The sequence below is a fragment of the Cynocephalus volans genome, chromosome 1 (genome assembly GCF_027409185.1).
Source record: "Cynocephalus volans isolate mCynVol1 chromosome 1, mCynVol1.pri, whole genome shotgun sequence".
In the NCBI taxonomy this organism is placed as follows: domain Eukaryota; kingdom Metazoa; phylum Chordata; class Mammalia; order Dermoptera; family Cynocephalidae; genus Cynocephalus; species Cynocephalus volans.
Genome location: NC_084460.1, coordinates 159,318,390 through 159,339,263, shown reverse-complemented (window position 1 = coordinate 159,339,263; position 20,874 = coordinate 159,318,390). Strand labels below are relative to the sequence as shown.

At 34.2% G+C, this 20,874-nt stretch overlaps 1 protein-coding gene across 1 annotated transcript in view; it reads right to left on the bottom strand.

Moving 5' to 3' along the window:
* ROBO1 (roundabout guidance receptor 1) overlaps positions 1 to 20,874 on the bottom strand; it is a 474,875-nt gene that overhangs the window by 53,804 nt on the left and 400,197 nt on the right. Inside the window, exons 10-17 of the mRNA XM_063077793.1 lie at positions 16,164 to 16,369; positions 14,522 to 14,603; positions 14,182 to 14,350; positions 13,912 to 14,078; positions 8,275 to 8,396; positions 7,401 to 7,632; positions 6,310 to 6,431; positions 3,168 to 3,339 (exon numbers count right to left, since the gene is read on the bottom strand). Coding sequence (XP_062933863.1) covers positions 3,168 to 3,339; positions 6,310 to 6,431; positions 7,401 to 7,632; positions 8,275 to 8,396; positions 13,912 to 14,078; positions 14,182 to 14,350; positions 14,522 to 14,603; positions 16,164 to 16,369 — 1,272 coding nt within the window. The remainder of the gene's footprint in view (positions 1 to 3,167; positions 3,340 to 6,309; positions 6,432 to 7,400; positions 7,633 to 8,274; positions 8,397 to 13,911; positions 14,079 to 14,181; positions 14,351 to 14,521; positions 14,604 to 16,163; positions 16,370 to 20,874) is intronic.

The window sequence follows — 20,874 nt, the reverse complement described above, 5'->3', positions numbered from 1 at the left end:
TAATGCCCTGAACACCAGTAAAGACCTCAGCCCATAGGTCGTCTCTCTCTGGCTCCCCACCTGCTAGTTGAACTCATTACCCCCGCCACCTTCTAGTCAGCATTCACAGTCGCCCTTCTTCTTCCGTGGATCTGTGAGTAATAAATTGCTCCTGTTATTTCATGTCTTTTTGTTGTGTTGCTTCCTCTGTGTCTCATGTGACCAACTCACCTGGCCCTAACTTTCCTCCCAGTCAAGGCTACCTTAAAGAGGAGCCATCTTGGCAGGAATAAACTGGCCATCAGGGTATTTGCCAGTATAAACATATTTCCTATGAAAGGGACACGTAGGCATTATGCTGCCTGCCAGGATAAAGGAATATCCTGTGAAAGCCACACTGTAAACATCCACAACCAAATCCCCTGGAGTCCTGTCAAGGCCAGACTAAATTTTATAGCCACTCTGCAGAGAGAGACCTTAAGACCAAATGAGAGAGAAATACAAACTGCTTTAAAATAGAAACATTTTCAGTTCAAATATACATTTTTCCTAGAAAAATAATTCGCATAACTCATTATATATGAATAATGTTACTTAAACACAAAAAATTCCTATAGATTATTTTTTCTTATTAAATCATATTGTATGTTGATAAGACAGCTGGCAGGAAGAATAAACGGCATTCAATGGCTAAGGAAACAGCCTTTAGGAAAACAGCACTCATGTGAAATGGCTAAATTCCTCCTCGTTTTGTGTGTATGTTGTTTTGTTTATAATTGCTTTTTTCTTGGACAGAATTCCAGATTACATTCTACGGAGAGTCAAGGCTGCAAAACCTATTTTCACAAGCAGTCACCTCCCTTCAACTGTTTGTTGACTGAAAGTTTTATTTCATGTTCCAGACACTTTTACCTCCAGTTATCCTAAGAGCACTTCATCTTCTGAAAGTTCACCAAGCAGCCTTATTCTTTTTATTCCTAATAAACCCATTGTATCTGCTAGGTTTATGGATTTCAGGGCTATTTGTGCAAGGTTAAGTTGAGTAGCTTCAGATTTTATGGAAATAGCCAAGAGAAGTTCCATGCAAGTGACCAGATGGGTTTAACAGAATAAAGCATAGTGTGACTAATGAATTAAAACAGCCATTCTGTATCTCAGTCTTTGTCTCCTGCAGCTGAGGCTATACTAAGATATGAAAAACTGGAACACATTTGTAATTTCAGGAAAACCCTTTAAACTCATGATTTAAATCTTAAATAAATAAAATCACATATGGTCCTTTTTCCAATTCATTTTCCAAAAAACAGGACTAAAAGTCACATGTTATAAAAACAGGTAACATCAACAATATCAGCAATATGCAGGGTCATCACGATGTCACTTATAATTTCAATTTTAATAAGTACTGACATTTCACAAAAGTGGGCCCATATATGAATATCAACTGTGTCCTCAATATAACTGTTTTTCTCCATATCTTTCATATATTACAACAGAAGCCTCAAGCAATATTTTTTAATACTTTCCTGTATTGCTTGAAACAAACCATGAAGCTATTTTTGTTTAAAAGTTGTGCATATAATCATTGTTTTAAAATGTGCTAAATGTAAAAGATAAATCCCCAAATTAAGTTCCAGCCCGTGGCTGTGACAGGGACAGCCAGCTCTCACCTAAAGGCTTGAATGAAACTTCCACAGGACAGAGTTGGTGGTGGTAGCTTCCCAGCCAGTGGCTTCTTTTGTGATGCGCCATTCATCTACTTCCCATCACACTGAGCACCGTTTTCCAGATCTGCACCATTTAAATCCTCCCAGAGACTATGTGTTTCCTTTGCTCCTTTCTGATGGCCCAGGGTCAATCGTGAAAGCCCCACATTAAAAAGATTAAGGCTCGTCAGCCTGTGACCCTCAATGTCTATGTGGAAGAGTCCCACCCCACCATAGGACTTTTGGTAGACTAAAATTGTGTTCGTGTATAGGACGCAGATTCTGCAAGTGTTACCTGTTACAGCAGCCAGCACTGTCTGAACAATAACACATCAATTCATTGTTTTCAAAATGAATGTGAATTTCATTATGTATGGCAACAAAGTTTATTAAAGCCAATATTTCTTAATCTTTAAAATAATTTCTAGGATGTCATCACTATTATTAACATTCAAAAATAATATTAATTGTGAAGTATAAAGATTCATCTTATTCTTTTTTTATAATTTAGCAACTGATATAAAATATTACTAATGCTTAACTTCTAATCTGGAACACACAGACATAAAGTTGACTATATACTTCTCAGGACCTTTCATAATTTAAGTGTTGCTTCTGAACATCTGATCTTTTTCTCTACTTTTTTCAGTTACAATATTTTGTTGTTGTTTGTTTTAGCTTTTACTGGTCATCACTTGCTAATTTGTGTTTTATGTTCATGCCATGTTGCCTATAGGGATCTGTGTAATGAAGTCTTCTATATCAGGTTTGTTATTTTCTTTTTAATTAATTTAACCACTTTTATAGCACAAATTTATTTAACTTTCTAAGTAATTAGCATATAAACATATTTCAATGCTCTTTGACATCTCGATCTATATTTTACCATAAAAAGTAATTACAATTTTAAATGGACACTAAATGTGAATATAAATTGCACATTGCCATAAACTTCCAACTTTTAATACCTAGTTTAAGTTTTGCATGAATATTTTTTTCTTTTAAATCCAGACAACGGTGAGTTTGATGAGGGTGTAGAGTGTGTTTTTCTTGTTCACTGAGGTATCCTTGGTGCTCAATTAACAGTATTTGTTGAATAGATGAAAAAAAATCTGTAGAACGGTATTAGGATGACAATAAATATTGACAGCCTACAATGTGTGCTTGGATAAGTTTAAGTTTAATTGTGAGATATCTAAATCTATATTCACATATGTATAGATCTATAGATCTATCTATTCACGAGGGATCTTTAAAAACTTCATGGGAATATTCATATTATCTCTAAATTCCATTTTTCCATGAACTTTTGGGAGTAGCCTCATATATGTTTAAAATAAAGCTAACATCACTGTGGTAGCTCTAAGCCACAGTCCATATCCTATTCAACCTGCAACAGTGGCTCGGCCACATGCAAAAAAAGCACAGCAGGACGAGGGGTGCAGTGACAGATTGTGCAGCTGAATCTGCATGGGCACTCACCTAACTGGATGAACTGAGGCTCGCTCTTCACCCCAGGCCCGGCCCCAGTGCTGGCCGCCACTTCTACACTGTATCGGATCCCAGGAACCAGAGAGGGAATGACCACAGAAAAAGTGGAACCATCTACCGTCTTGTTTATATGGTATCGAGTTTCATTGCCCAGACACCAAACCTGTAAGAAGCATGTCACGAATGTCAAGTTGGTAAATTATCTAAATGAATCCAAAGATCAATAGAGGATTGTGGTTTTAGACACAGAGTTCAGATCTACCGTGAGCCTACCATAGAAAGTTTCAAAAGTCATTTTTCCCGAAAACCTAGTTCTGAGAAGACTCTGCCAGTCAAATTTAGTATTAGTAGTATCTTCAAGACCTCTTTATACTTTCTCACATACTTTTAAAGAATTATATCTGGTAAATTTACAAATTTTTGCATGAAGATACTGGTTCCTATGAACCCAGATCATTAGGTTCTATATCAGCTCATGTCAGTACATTTTGTTTCTTTTTTAACACCAAGAAATTTTTTGCCAGAAAAAAAAAAAAAAAAGGAACTTGCAGAAAGCTGTGTATATCCAGATAACAAACAATAACTTATCTGCTATTGTGTGACATTTACACTTAGGCATGATGCTGGATGGCCTTGTATTGCAAAACAGGTGGACAGGAACTACAAGTCCAGTACTTTACTTCAACAATGACTGGCATATTACCTGGCACTGTTATTGTCACATCACATTTTACATTAAACCAAGAAGCAGTTGGTTTAAAAGGAGGTGGAGCTTCTGAATAATCTAAAGTACTTTGCATAAATATTGTTATTAAAAATAAAATTTCACTCAAGGAGTAAGGATCATCCTAGGATTTTATTCAGCCTATGGTATGTTGAATTATTATTAATAAGAGAAAATTAGCACTCTGATCTTATTTTTATTCATTTATTCTTGTTTTTTGGTGGTGGCTGGTGGTACGGTGATCTTATATTTAAATGAGAATATTAATTAGTCTTCCATAACACATATGTGATTGTAAAGAAGAACATTCTTCTAGTAAGAAAGTTGTTGTGTACCTTATCAGCCTTGGTAATTATATCTGTGATAGGAAACTATTTTCAGGAAATAAGCATTTTTGAACTACACTAAATTAAATCCATGAGGATTTAATTCACAAGGATTTAATGAAATTTCATTAAAGGATTAATCTTAGAGTGATCTTTTGCAATGTTTAAGAACTTGGATATGGTGCGTGACGATATTCGGACTCAGTTTCCATAATAAAATGATCCACAGAGTAGTAAAACATGCTCTATATTTTTTATGATGTCCTCGAGCCATATGTCGGATTAGCTTCAAGTTGGCTATTGTCTAAACTGTAATAGGAAATGGGATTTAAAATAAACAGGTCCTCTATCACTTGGGCAATAACCTTTCAATTTTTTCTTTGAAAATTAATATTATTTTAATATAGTTTCAATGCAAACACCAGCAAATGGTCAGACACTACATCAGGATCTGACCATTTGGAAATAAGACTCCTTTGTGAATTTTTTCCCCCAATTACATTACTCAGCTGAACCGAAGCCACAAAATGATTTTGTACCAGTCAATCAGGTTCTGAAAGGCATTTTATTATTTTAAATTGACCATGAAGTTAAGTGAAATCCACTCTTTTGCATTTGTTCAGGAGCGAAATGAGTTTTGACTCTTAGGGGAAAATGCCTACATTACACAACTTTGCCTGAGAGCTGAGAAATCGCCTCATTTTAAATTCTTAAAAATCTTCTATAACATTCTATTTTTCCAGACTGAAACATGGCATCCTGTCACTCCCCAGTATCAAAATGACCTTGAAACTCCTGAAAAAGCATTTAAAAATATAGAGAATTTTACCTTTTAATGACTCAATTTCACTAGGAAATCTTATTTGAACTACTTTAAAACATCCACAGTGCACTTATGACATTTTAAATACTTTTTAAAAACCGTAGCCCTGTTAATGTACACAAATTTCATAAGGATGTTTTCAATTTATTTAAAAAAAAAACATTTAAAAATAAAATATACCTAAAATTAAGCTCAAGATACCTGGTTATTGTACAAATTAATTTGCTATTCAGAAGAACATTTATGGTCTTTATGTGGGTCTTAAATAAGGCTGCATATCAGAATCATCAAAATATACATGCAAGGACCCCATAAGACCAACTGTATCAGAATCACCAAAATATACATGCAAAGACCCCTGTAAGACCAACTGCATCAGAATCTCTGAGAGAGACGGGCAGGCATCCATATTTGGAAAATGATTCCACATTGATTCTGATGTTAGCCTGTTATTAAAATCACTGACCTACACTGGAGAAGGTAGCTGTGTCCACCTTCTTACATTAGTATCATATCATCAGGCACAGTTTAAAATACTCACATATGAGAGATAATCTACTAAATGTCAAAAGTTAGCTAGTAACTAGAAAAATACTCAGGCATCACAGAAATATAAATCAGTCACTACAGAAGTATAGGTTCTGCAGTTAAATTTCTAGCATGTTGTATGCTTATGTAAGTGTTGGAAAAAGTACACATAAAATCTACTTTCTATTGGGGTATTCCTAATTCAATCTTTCAATTATTCATTTATTATAGCTCATTAAGATTATAATGCAGATTCATTAATAAGATAAGGTCAAACACCCTCTTTTACAGAAAGAACGATTTTCATACACACTAAAGTAATTTTCCAACTTAACTATAAAGTCCCAAAATTTAAAAAATGTAAAAAATAAAGCTAACATGGAATGTGACCCATAGCCAATTCCATAAGGCAATCTAATTCTGCAAAATATATTTCAGCTATTTTTAGTATAAAAAAGATTTTTATTAGCATTTAAATTAGTTTGTTTTGTGATAAATTAGACAAACATATATATTTTGTAACCACTTAGATTCTCTTTTTTAAAATGGCTTTTCTAGCAAAAATAATTATTCTACAATCTCTGAATACAAACAGGAAAGTATTTTCAAGATAATTTTACATGTTGTTACTTAGACCAGAAGATGGCGCCAAATGTCCAGAAAACAATTTAACCAGCTTTTTCTTTGTGGCTGGAGGGGGTGTCCCTCGGTAAATTAATATACATGCATTACCTTATATTCTTGGACCATTCCATTTTGAGTGTCCTCTGGAGGTGGCTGCCAACTAACGAGAATTGCAGTTCCATTTCCATCATTCTTTGATACAGTTACACTTTGAGGTGGGGCACTGGGTGCTATTACATTGTTTTAAAAAGAAGATTATTAGTATTACAGAACATTGAAAGCAAGTAATTAATACTTAAAATCCAACAATATCTATATAAATATTATATCAATATGTGCATATGTTTAAAGATGTATCTCATCCAAAGCTGCCTGGTCCCAAACTGCTTAAGTTTTCCTCGATATTGCTAACCCACTGTAAATTTTCCATAAATAAAATTATATAAAAAAATATCTTAGGATAATGCCTATTTCTCCTACCCTAACACTACTCTTATGTTCTCCCTAGAAGTGTTCAAACATGTGAAGATGAATGCTAATCATTCATGATATTAACCATATCCTATCATTTATATAGTCAAAGTGACAAAGACATGTTAGGGGAAATGCTGTTTTTTTCTTAAGAGTATGCTTATTACATGTAGCCTTTTACCTTTATGTAGTAAATATTAAATTTTGATTCCTAGTTATTGGGTGTCCAGCCATACTGGTTTGCCTAGAACTGAGGGGTTTCCAGAGACATGAGGCATAAGGAGAAAATGCTAACCCCAGAAAGTCCTGGGCAAACCAAGACATTACTCATTTTATTTATAAATCATTAATCAAAATTAACATTCAGTAAATGAACGGAAAGGCAAGCAAATTGAAAACAATTCCATCTTTAAATGTGAATTTTAGTTCTGAAGAATTAAATATACCCCATAATAAGTAAATATACCCTATATACACCATTAAGTAATACAGTGTTCACATGTGCATGTTTTTATGCAGGTCTCTATTAAAGCAAGTCAACTATTATAGCATTTTCGTTTTTTTACTTTTATAATTAAAGAAATTCTCTTAACAAAATATAAAATTAAATATCAACACACTTAATAATTATTAACTATTAACATCTTAACAATTTCAATTAAGTTGTAATTGTTATACCTAACAAGTATACAGCAACACACGGAAATCACACACTTTATCGTACTTGCCTTCTTCTAGGGTTTTGGCAAACTTGATTTCACTATCTGCTCCTTGAAACTCATTGAAGAAAGGACGAGCTTTAATTTCATAGTTGACTCCCTTTTTGAGATCAGGGATAACCACACTATTTTTGGTTGGGGTCCTCACATCAAAAACTAACCACTCCGATTCTCCATGGTTGGCTCCAGATGGCCGATAGAGAATTTTATACCCTTGAATGTACTGAGACTGTTGGTCCACCTATTCAGATGACAAATGAAAATGCAATCATTCATATCTTCTTATTGGTTCACTGAAAAATAATGAAAATTAAATATAACAAAATGCAAATAATTTAATTTGACTCCACCCCCTGTTTTCCTCATTCATAAAAGTATAATATTAAAAAAAAATCCATTATCTTTTGTAAGGTGATATTAATTTCTCTGATATTAATTTCTATTCTTCATGCTGGAATGTGAGGCATCATGGCAGTTCTGAGACATTATCTAGAGACATGCCAGGGTAAAGGGAACAGGAAGTAAAATGTGTTTTATGACTAATTTTAAAAGTCTACTTAATACTCAAAGATATTTCTAAGTTTTAAAAATTCTTGTGATAATGGTCCTATCACACGTGACATCTTCATAGGTAACACTTAGTGTCCCTTTCCACTGAGACTGTTAAAGTTCACTATTAGAACATAATAGAAAAAAATATACACAAAAAGGAAACTTTTCTCTGTTTAAAGTCAGAACATAGCAACCACAGTAAACAATGCTTACATTATAAAGTTATCAGTGGTGTAGAAGTGGGCAACAGATAGCTAAATTTTACATATGTAATGATCTCACACAAGTCACCTGCTTATTAAAACTGAGATCAAATTTTGCAACAACTCACGGTCCAGTGCACTTCGATCGAAGAGGAAGAAAGGATGGTAGGATTGTGGAGGTGCAGGACAACATTTCCCAGTTCTCTCTGGACCTGCTTGTGGTCCACCCCCTGACTTGTTGGTGGGACATCTGCAACAATTCAAAAAGACTGTGTCAGGTGCTACACAATATTACTGCATTGAATGAAAACATGGTGAAAGAATCCTTTCACTCATAGCAACTCTGAAAAGAGGAATCACTGGGACTATAAAGCCAACTGTGATGTGGAATAAAACTGTAACAACTTAACCTTTTTATTAGGATAAGGACAGTAAGGCGAGAAAGAGAGAGAAAGAGAGAGAGAGGGAGAGAGAAAGCAGAGTGCATGTAGAAAGCAAAATGATCAGGAGGCAAAGGTAATAATGGGAAATGGCAACGTTTAACAGCTCCTCCTACCGTGTAATGTCACTTTCTTGCTAAGAATGAGGAGGCTAGTGCAATCCCCTCTGAGTTTCTTATAATTTCTGCAGTGATCCTAACCTTGCAAGAAAAACAAAAGAGCCAGAAATCACAGCAGAGTGGCTGGGCAATGAAAAGCATGGAGACGTGGTAAAGGAAAAGCAAGCTCAAAAGAAGTCAGTTACCTTACATCTCATAAGATGAATCTGGATTTCCTCCCAAATAAGTATTAAACTGCTACTACTGTTAAGCAGATTTCTTTTCTGATGAGGAGGGGTTTTGTTAAACTTATTAAAAGTATGTACTCCACAGCAGTTGCTCATTTCTAAGGAGAATTTCTAAATACAGATGTTTTGTTTTGTTTACAACAGTAAAAGGGAATACAGGGTGAAGAAGTACATATTTTTGTTTGGCCTGCAGAATTCTCCTTCTCAGAGTATTGTATTTTGACACAGAAATCTAGATTATTCACCATCCCATAAAAAACAAAACTGAGAATTTTAGTATTCTAAGTGATTAAATACCTTCAAGGAACTGACCTTGGATAGAAAGCAAAAGCATGAGTATTAAAAATGAGATTGGAAGCTGGCTGGTTAGCTCAGTTGGTTAGAGCATAGTGCTGGTAACACCAAGGTCAAGGGTTCAGATCTCTGTCCCGGCCAGCCACCAAAAGAAAAACAATGAGATTGGTAAATTTGTCTGATGGAGTCCAAGGAAGCCAGGCAAGAGATAGCAGATCAAGAGTGCCATTAAATACTCTTGAATTTCACTTGATTGTATATATATTTAACCTGCAAATTAAGCTTACCAATAAGCAAAATGAGAAAAACAACAGATAATTCTGACACCTCATACTTTGTCATACTTTACCAGTATTTTTGGCAGGTTCTGGACCTCAGGATACCTATTATCACAGCCTACAGATAGAAACACTTGACTGTCACCTTTCCATCTCAGGTACATTTCCTTTCCTACTGGCCTCAATTGCTCCAATGACTTTGGCTACCATTTATTTCTAGGATGAGAGTGAAGTATGTGGAATAAAACAGACTTGGATTTGCAACATGTGACATTGGGAGGATTTCTTAACCTCACTATTCTTTAGTTTCCTTATGTGTCAAATGGTAGAATCAGTGGCAGCTAATTCAGAAAACTGTTGTGAGAATTGCCAGTGGTAAGGCATAAAAAGCATTTTTCTTAAAGAAAGGCATCGGGACCATCTTTGTGGACCCACAGCACTAGCACAGTGTCATGTACACAGAATGTGCTTAAAAAACAAGTTGAATTAAAGTGTATTAGTTAGCTCAGTTGGTTAGAGCATAATGCTGAAAACACCAAGGTCAAGGGTTTGGATCACCATACCAGCCAGTTCCAAAAATAAAATAAAATAAAATAAAAATAAATAAATAAAGTGTTTTAGTGTATGAAAAACCGCACACATAATGTCAGCTTCCAAACACTTGCCTTATATGTAAGCTCCCATCCTCAGGGAATCGTCTGTCTTTTGGGAAGTATCTTCAAATGCAGAAATAACCATTTTATAAGGTAACTACCATGATTTGCATCTCAATCCCTAATCTTTCTAGTTTGAGATAAACCCGCTGGTCAATCCCTCCATGAAAATCCCTCCCTTCCAACATCAAGTCTAACCATTCCAGCAATAGCTGTCCTATACTACTATTTTAGAAACTTTCACATCAGAGGAAAAAAATGGAAAGTGACATCTAATAATGCAATTTTGAGAAGTTTATGAATTGATCCCTTCATAGATCTTGTTCTCCTGTTTCTCCTGAAGAAACGTATTATAATATCAAAGGTTCTTCCCAACATTCAGAATTAGACTTGGAGGAAGCCTTAGATACTGCTCTGTGCAATCGCTTCCCCGGTGCCGGAACTCCCTACGCACAATCGCTGAGGGAGATTGTCCAGGCCCCACTCATGACTTACAATAACTGGCATCTTCCTATGTAACTACATATATTCTGTTACATTCTGTGTCTGTGTACATATTCTTTTAAAAATAGGGCTCAAGAATGCTGCATGGACAGGTCATGTGGATGAAGACTAGTCATTCCAGCAGCAACCACCACCACATACCAGCGATGCTCACCACCCATCCCTGCCAGCTACTAGACTCATCTTCCCCGCACTGTCAAGTCTTGTCTTTGGTAAAGCATATGTTGATCACCTCATGACAAGGCTCTCACTCCAACTGCGACATAAGCCTACCTGACTCCTGAACTAGGAACCTGTGCCCTGTATCTGTGTACCTTTTGACCTCAGCTCATTCATAGGTGTCTGTACTTGGGTAAGATTCTTTTGCAACTGTGTTTCAAAAATGGGAATAGATATGATACCTGGTTCCTTATGAATCAATGTCCAACAAGTCTTTTCTAAATTTCCTCCACCCTTGGGTTTTCCCCTCATTGCTTATGCATTTGGTACCTTTCAAGAGGAATTTTTTCAGGTTCTGCCCCAGGTTTCTGCTATGGCCATGACCCACAGTTGGGCTATACAGTGTCTCAAAAGCAGTCCAAGAACTAGACAGTGAAATCTGCCTCAGTGTTAGGTCTATTCATTGGTCTGTTCCAGTGCCTGGAGTTAGAATGAGCATTCCTCTTCCACATGACAGTCTCTTAAAATTTTAGGGAAAAGATGTCATGCCTACTCTCAGTTTATTATTTTCTGGGTTAAACATGCCAAAATCCATGAATTTCTTTTCCGATGATGTGATTTTTGGCCATCCAGGCAGCCCCACTAATTATGCTCACTTTGCTCCTCTGAAAAGTCTTGAAAGTCCACCTGGAAATGTAGTGCTCACCACAAACCATTACTCCACTCATGATCTGACCAGTTCAGAGTCGAGGGGGGAGAGTACTTGATCCAGACATAATTCCACTAATGCCAGCTAAGACTATATTTATTTTTTTGGCAGCTACATCACTCAGTTGGTTCAGATAGGTGTTTTAACTGACTTCAGACACTAAAGTCTGTCCACCTCCCACTGCCCTGACACATATCCACGTGTTCTCTTAAGCCAGTATCCTCAGTCTATCCTTCTACAGCTAATTTTTTAAACCTATGTTCAAATATCACGCTTTTTAATTTGCTCCATTAATTTTAATATTGTTAGCGCTGGCCCATCCTTCCAGACTGTCGAGATATATTTAATTTTGATTCTTTCATTTGGCACACTAGCTGTCTTTCTCGATTTTATGATACCCACAAATTTTGTGGACTTCCTTTATTTTTAGTCCAGAAACTGAAAGAAATTCAAGACCAGAGTCTTATGGCATAAAATAGAAAAACAAAAACAAAAACAAAAAACCTGAATCCTGTATACTCATATACGGGTTAGTTAATTTAAACTTTCTCCAAACTTGAGGAGTACATTTAGCCCCATTTTATAGGTGTGGAAACTAAAGCTCAGAAGGACTGACTGACTAATTTGCTTACAGCCACATAGTAGGTTGAGAAGATGAGATGAAAATTTCTTTGATTTAATAATTCTATGCCAGTTTCTGTATATTTCATCTTCCAGTTGACATGGATTAATTTCACTTAAGTTGTTACACTAGCTATGTATGTACAAAGGCAAATTGACTAACATTTTAAAAACTCTTAATGTTCATATAAAATGTTAACTACCTCCTCACTTACAGATGAGGGCATATATTACAAAATCATTAATATGAGTATGTGACAGAATAGCGTTAAGAAGCAATCAAAAACTTTCAGTTAGAGTCTACTGGATAGAGCCCACTACAATGGGAACAAATTTTAAACTCATTTTACAGCTGTCATAGTTTCTGCATTCTTTACAAATGCGTATCTAATATTGAAAACCTCAAACTGCCTTAAGGCAGGCTCCAAGTCTATTAAAGCTCTTGGTGAGGTGACTCATATCAGCAAATATAGGCATTTGGGTGTGTTGAATTCACACAACACAAGACAGACGTGGGCATGTTCTACAACTCGGTTTGCTTCTTTTGTGAATTCTGAAACAAAAAATCCTTCCAAAATGACTGTTGATATATGCACTAGAAAAGACAAAACATGCAACATGGCTGGCAGATCCCTTCCCAAACCAGGAAAAAATGGTTAAAGATTTTCTTGAGCATAATTTGTTTCTATCATTATAACAAAGTTACAATTTTTCTTTGGGAAACGTGTACCTCAAGGTAGAGACACGATTCCCCTGTATGCTGAGAAAATAATTTTATATTTCTAATCACTACCCTCTAGAATTAGCTTTCTTGATTAAAATAAGAACAACACATTGTAATTGCAACGACATTATGTAAAAAAAGAGTAAAGGTTGATTCAAACTATCTCTTTTTTTAATCAATACATAAATTTTAGTGGTATGAGAGCATTAAAATAATAGGATGAGCAAGAGGGTGGATAGGAGATAATAATCTGTCAGTTGAAAGCTAAAAATAATTTCTATTCACAAAATATAAAAAAGCAGTATATCCAAAATGTGGTTCAAGTGAACAAAATTTTTAGTTTCAAATGTTTTAGAAGCAGCTTTAAACATGTCCATTTTTCCTTTTATCTGTTTCTTTAACCCACCTTTGACCAAAATATAGCTGTTTTTCATTTAAAAGTTTCATATCTCATGGCTCACATAATCGACAATAAAAAACAGGCCAACTGAGATAAAGACCTACAGTATTTTTTTTTCATGCTTTATAAGTTGTTGACTGAACAGAGGGATTAAGAACAAGTTTAAGTTTACTCTCCAAATATCTCTCACATTTGTGTGATTTTGAGAGAATATTGCTTGATTAAGTTTGTAATCCTGAAAATTCATCCAGAAGGTGATGAGTACCAAATTTAAACATAAATAAAATTTACTTAATTTTAAATACAATTATGAAATGATTAAGATTTTACACCCACATGTAATTATATTTAAAGCCAAGAAATTGAATATAATACACAAATATTCACACAATATTTTTGTCTCAGTGGATTTGTAGTTTTATAAAATGAGACATAGTTTTCTTTGTCAATCTTATCTTGATGTGTTTAATCTAGAAAATAATAGAGTTTATAGACACTGTGTTTGTACTAAGCCATGGACAACTTGGACAACCACTTATAAATATACAATTCTAGCTTGTAGGACAAATTATTTGCCTGTACAGTTATAACATCTAGGGATAAGTAGGTGTCACAGGTTAAATAAATCAATATTTACCTTGTGTTTTCACTGGATCTGATATTTGGCTTGGATCACTAATTCCATATGCATTAGCTGCCCTCACAAGGAAAAGGTAAATTGCATTAGGTTTGAGTCCTTTAACGGCAAATGTTTCTGTTTTCACATTCTCTGCTATGGTCTGCCAGCTGCTACCAGATGCATGGCTAAGAATAGATACACAAGTTAGAACATACATATTTAATGATAAATAAAAAAAAAAAGAAAAAAAAAAAAAAGAACAACCAGGAAAAATCCTCTTTACTCTACCTGAAGGCTTCTATAATATAAGATGTTGGAGTTGCTCCTGAATTCAAATTTGGTTGCCATGATAGTGTTACTGTATTTCTGCTGACATCTGTAACTTCAGGTTTTGAGGGGGCACTAGGGATTAAATTGGGATCAGTGGGTCTTGGAGGTTGAACTGGAACTCCAAACTCTAACAAGCAGGAAAAAGAGAAAAGAAATATTTACACTTATACAGATAAGCATATGCATGTCGATAACATGTCCTACTCAGGGACCAGGACATCTACTTCATCAATTTACCAGTAAGTTAAACAACTGTATTTGATGCTTTTCTTTAAGGCCAAAATACCATTTAATTTACCTTGGACTTCAATGTAAGCACTCCATGACGCTTCACCACTGGGGGTTGATGCAATGCAGGTGTACCGACCAGTGTCACCCAGCTGAGAAGACAGATGGAAAATAAACACTTGGAACAATAAAAGCTTACTGAGCTGGAAAAGCAACTAGAGGTTTGTATATGGTCCCTGAATGTGGATATCTACATTAAAATTTGCTAACCAGAAACATCCTCTTAATTTAATATATTTTCATTGAATGTGGAGGAAAATATTGCAAAGACAGAAAAAAGGAGCTTCTATATGGTTATTCTAATTGTGTAATATAAACATAATATTTAGTTGTATTAACAAATCAAAATATCAGTTTCAGGGACAATTAACAATTACTAAGGTATGTAACTCCTCAAATTCAAAGAGTTAATCTTTATTGTTAAATTATATCTTTATGTCCAATAAGTCACATAATAAGGCTGATAAAGTTTAGCCAATGACTATTCTTGCTATTTCATATTTATCAGAGTTATACCTATATGGATATATGAAACAAACATACATTTACAGAGAAAGGATAAGTAAAAAAGGATTTCTTCTTAAGGTATTTGCACTTACCCCTCCCATGTTTTAAGCCTATTATTTAAGGTGGTTTAAGAAGTATAAAGCCAAACCCTAGCTGGAATGAACTCTCTCTTTCTCTTCTAAACTCCGAACATGATAAAACAAACACATATCACACATTCACCTTTAAAGTCATCAGCAGTATAATAAACCCATATACATATTTGCTTATGCTAATAACCCAATCTTCAAGTAACATTTGATAAAGCAAAAATGTTGTCATCTTGCTCTGGCAATTGCAATAACAATGTCACAATAATTGTCACAAAGAAGTACAACATATTAACTTTTGTGACACATAAAAAGAAGTATGATGCTGATCCAAAACTCCAAAGAAGCCACCCACAACAGGCAATAAAGCAATTGAAATTTATGTTTATTGTTGTCAAAACTTTTCTTTCACATGTCTCATGATCTCAGGAGCCTGTCTGATCTTGACCTAAAAAGAAAAAGAAAAATCAAAACAAAAAACACAGTCCTGAAAGAACAGGTATGGGATGTGATGCCCTGGGAAGGTAAATCCCTAAATTGTTCCCACAAACCTGTAGGCTTTTCATCATTGAAAGTTCTGGTTTGAAATGTACATTCAGTATGTACATTGCTTTATAGCTTTTGTTTGCATGTATAGTATTCTCTAATAGCAAAATGCTGAGCCAATTACTCATGATAGAACTGTTTAAGTACATTGCATGTAAAATGGTACTAGAAAATATCTTGAAAAAATTCTTTATGGAATAACTGCATCATACTACTACTTGGAAGATATTTTTGCTTCCACAAGTCCCCATCTACTTTCCTCAGTAGGTCTTAGGATCTTTTTTTCTCCTCAATATAACCTTAAATTACTTGCCATAGGCTAAAATAGGAGCCAAATTATCTTAAACATACACAATGGAAAGTTTCAAAAATAAAGCATCAAATTAAAAATATGTTAATACTTTTATTTAGCATTTCATTAATTCTAAAATTTGAGGTTTCAATACCTAGTTGCTGGAAGTAAAAACAAAGTGGAATAGAAAGGGAGCCCAGGGTGTCATTTCAAGTTACCTTAGCGTATCGAATCTGCAGCACTCCGGTCTCCAGCTGTTTGATTCGAGAATCTTGAGTTGAAACAAGGACTCCATCCTTTCTCCACAGAATTGTGGGCACTGGACTGCCTGTGGCCACACAGCTGAGAACTAAAGTACCATCCACTGCTACAGTCTGATTCACAGGTCCTTGTCGAATGACTGGGGGAGGCCGGTCTGCAATCACTGCCAGCAGAAACAACAGGAAATAGATTTCTGCAACTGGAAGCAATTTTCTAATCATCCAAGCAACAGCAGTTGCTCTAGGCTTTGAAAAAACTAAAGATAATTAAACAAGTAATTAAAGTAGGATACATGCATTATTCAGAATGCATTATTCATATGATGCACTGAAGCAATTGCCAGAGCAAGAATATTAAAATGAGGTACGATGTGCTCCTTTCAAATGACCAACCATTGACTGAGACTGCTGCATTGTCATTATTTAACTTAAGACTTCAGAACTTAAATAAGGATTGTAGATGGTGAAGTAGATATGTAGAGGTGAGATGTGGAATGCTACATTTTTGAACATTAAAATATGAAAAAAACAAAGCACAACAACTACAAGAAAATATTTATCCCACGGAAACAAATGAGACAAATTTTAATAAATGAACTAAAGCCAACTGGACATTACATAACTTTTGTGTCTGACAGAAAAAAATGATGGTAACATATCAGCATGCTTGACAATTTTGGATTCAAAAAGGTGTTTGGACTTTCATAATTTACAAATCAATATGAATAAGCTCCTTGTATCTTTTTTTATCTTGGAATTCTTTTTATTAAAAGAATAAATTTGGGTGAAAATTACCCAACTATAATGAATTCAAAGAAACTGGAAAATTGCCCAAATACATTACTGGGAGGCTGATCTAAAAAGAAATCAAGGCAATATCCTGACTTGGCAAATACCATACTTCCATACTGGAATTAATAGGAATAGAAAAAGCACTTCTGCCAATTCTGTTACCTTAAATAATGATTTTAATGTGCTGTGGAAAGTAATAATGAGAGGCATTTTTATTATGTATAAAATAAAATTTTCTTATTATTATATGAAAAATCTAAAACCTAAAAAGTTTACAAAAAGTTGTTATTTTATGGAAAAATTTAAAACAACTGTGGTGGAAATATAATAAATCCTGTATTAGACATTCACATTCCCTGACTTAGGCAATTTAGGAAAAACTCCACTGATTTTTTTTTATGAATAAAAATTTAAAAAATAAAATTTCAGAAGTTTTCTTTAATTATCAATCTTTAAAATTCTGGATATTAGTTAAAGTAAAAAAAGAAGACACAAATATACAAAACAAAAAGATTCCAGTAAGTTGCCTGATGAAAAGAAACTGGTTGCCAGAGTAACTAAATTTTGGATGCAATAATTTTTACAAAGCTGGATGTGTCATGTTCAAAGTTTTATGCACCAAAGATTTTCACAAGCTGGAGTCACACTTCAATTTGTTCCTCATTTATCATGTAATAATTATTAGTTTTGTGCATTCAAACTAATAAGAAAAAAAAGGAAAGCAATGGAGTGAAATCAGCAACTGCATATTCCCACTCTACTCTTCCAATTCTCTTCTATGCCTTGGTTACTATGTGAAATTTGCTAATACTAGAGGGCATATCAGAAGGCAGGAGTGTTTTAAATACTCCATGGCTGAAAAACATACGCCAATAATCTTTTTGCTTAAAATTTTTTAATTTTTTCTGTATTTTCTATTGAGATTTGCTAAATCAAATTAGAGGTTCCTCCTGATGAATACAATAAAAAGAATAAAGTATTTTATTGCACTGACATTTTTATAAGACCACCTGTGTTCCTTTGATTATAAGAATCAATGAATATGTATTTCTGGACATTAATTAAATTAGTAACAGAGTGCTTCTCTATAGCTGATTACAATTAAGTCCAGTAAAAGAGTAGTTTACATTTGGCAGTCTTGTTATATCTAGAAATAATCCAATATCTAGGGATTTATTCAATTTTCTGTATCATTACAGTTCTTTGATATTTGTAGCATATTTAGCATTCTCCACACCTCTTCATTCCGTCCTGACACTGTTATTGATGCTGTTTCTCTGTCATTTATTTCTGCATAATTTACACTGGGTAATTAACAAAAATAAAGCAAGTGAAGCATCAGTTCCATAATCTGCTGTATGTCTTTGGGAAAGTTCCTTAAATTCTCTAAGTCTCAGGTTTTTAATCTGGAAAATGAGTATAGTAATACTTGTTCTAACTAGCTCAGGGGATTGCTATGAAGATTAAAATGGTGTAATGGAGTAAAAGTGTTTGGCTAATTGAAAAAGGCTAGAGATATATATATGTACTTTGATATCACCACTTGTCCTTTTCTGTAAAGAACTAATAGGTAAATCAGAGCTGAAAGATTTAAGAGTTCATTAAAGCAATTTCATGTTTTTAGGTAGAGAAAATAAAACCTTTTAGTGTTGTCATGTATTAGAATAAAATACTGATGAAATGTTTAATCTTGAAAACACAAAAGAACATAGAACATTTACGAGTCAAACCTAAATTTATAATTTGGAGACAAACCTCAAATTAAGGGACAATATCTCACGCTGGAATTATTAGAATGAATCACCAGGCAATAAAAAAGAAAGTGTAACAAACAGACATGTTTAACAAAATGAGCAGATAATTTTCCAGCACTATGTCTTTCTGACTCCAGAGATGTATGGACTCTGGAGTCAGAAAGATGTAGTGATGTACAATGGAAACGTTCCATATCTACTCTATCCAATACAGTAGCCAACAGCTACAAGTGGCTTCTGTGCACTTGAGTGTGGCTAGGGAGCTTGTGGAACTGGATCTGTAATTTTATTTACTTTCAAATAATTTAAATTCAAATTTAAATAGCTACATGTGTTAAGTAGCTACCATATTGGACAGTGCAGAGTTACGTTCTAAATCTCAGTTCAGACACATATTAACAGTGTGATTTGGGTATAACTCTTCAGCATTCACTGCCTCAGTTTCCTCAGCAGTAAAATGAGATGTTGGCAGATTTGAAATTGCTCACGTGTAAAAAGTTCTCAGCATAGTGCTTGGCACTAACTAAGCACTGAATAACTGTAGCTTATGATTAATAAGTATCAGTGTAATAGCAGTAGTGGTGGTGGCAGTGATAGTACCAGCAGTGCAACAGATGGTGTAACCCTGTTACAGCAGGGTTTGTAAAAGTTTACCTGTATTTTTCCCACGTTCAATGAAAGACTTAAAGACCCCCCTAAATGAGGGTATATCATCACAGTGTAATATTTCGTCACCTCAAAAATGATGAAAGTATGTTAATACTATAAACATTTTATAAGATAATTTTAAGTGAAAAACAACACAAACTTACATACACACACTGACTGTTTCATGTATGAAAAATTTACATTTATACACCAAAACAAACATCAAAGTTATGTATCATAATTGTCATCTGTTTACATAGCACGTCAAACATCATATCTTGCAAATCTATCATTTTGGCCGTAAAATATTATTATCCCATTTTAGAAATCAAGGGATTGAAACTTTGGAAGTTCAAGTGACTTGTTCAAATTAAATAGTAACTGGCAAATATACCTTTTCTAAATAAAAGATAACACTATTTGTACAGTATGAAGGTACTACAAAAAGTTCATGGAAGAATTCATATATACTTTTAATTCCATTTTTCAAAAACTTTTTGAAGGACCTTGGATAACTTTTGAGAGATGAATACATATGATTTTAAGTTTTATATACCATTTATTTAATGATCATTAACTTTGTTTTTTCTTACATTCTAGTAATAATGACTAGAAACATTTTCAATTAAATAGGTGACGTGAGTTTGTATGCTCTGACTCTATTAAGGGTAGGCCACAGCTACAGAGAAGCAACATTTCAAAAAGGGCTGCTATGTCCCTGCCTCATGTTTTATTCTGCCTCTGCTTTTGTTCTGTTTGCAATTAATGAAGAAGATCAAGGAGCTAAAGTCAAATACCATCCAGAAAATACTCTGCTAACTAGCGATCCTCTTGACCTGACCTAGTAATGTATAAATATTGATATTGCCAGCACTCACAATAATTATAGTTTTACCTGTGAAGAATGAGTCCATGGTTGTTAGTGTTAGTACATCAATGAACTCCAAAATAAAGAAAAGAAAACTAAAAAATAGTACCACAATAGCAAACACAAAACCACCTGAATCCCCCCAGATATTTTAAGGTGAAACAGGACATTTAGGGTTGGAAATAAATTGGCTACTTAGAAAAATTTAAGTTTTCTGCTTTTGATTTTTTTTTTTTTTAGTTTACTAATAGTTTTATGCATCATCTAGTCTCACAAATACAAGTAACTTGTGATAATGACATGTCAGTTGGCACAGAGAAAGCATTGCTTTCAACTATAATTATGAGCATAAGAGATATTTGAGGATACTTTAGCAGAGTTTTTTTTTGGTCTTTTTTCATGTATATATATATATACACACACACACACACACACACATATGTTGCATTACAAAGTTGCAATTATAAATGTGTGTACAATCTACATTCTACTTTTTCTACATATTGGTTATATCAATCACTATCAAATTCATTATGTGCTCTTCACAACCATGATTTAATGGCTATAATACATGTAAGACACTGTAAAAACATTTTAGATCATTTAT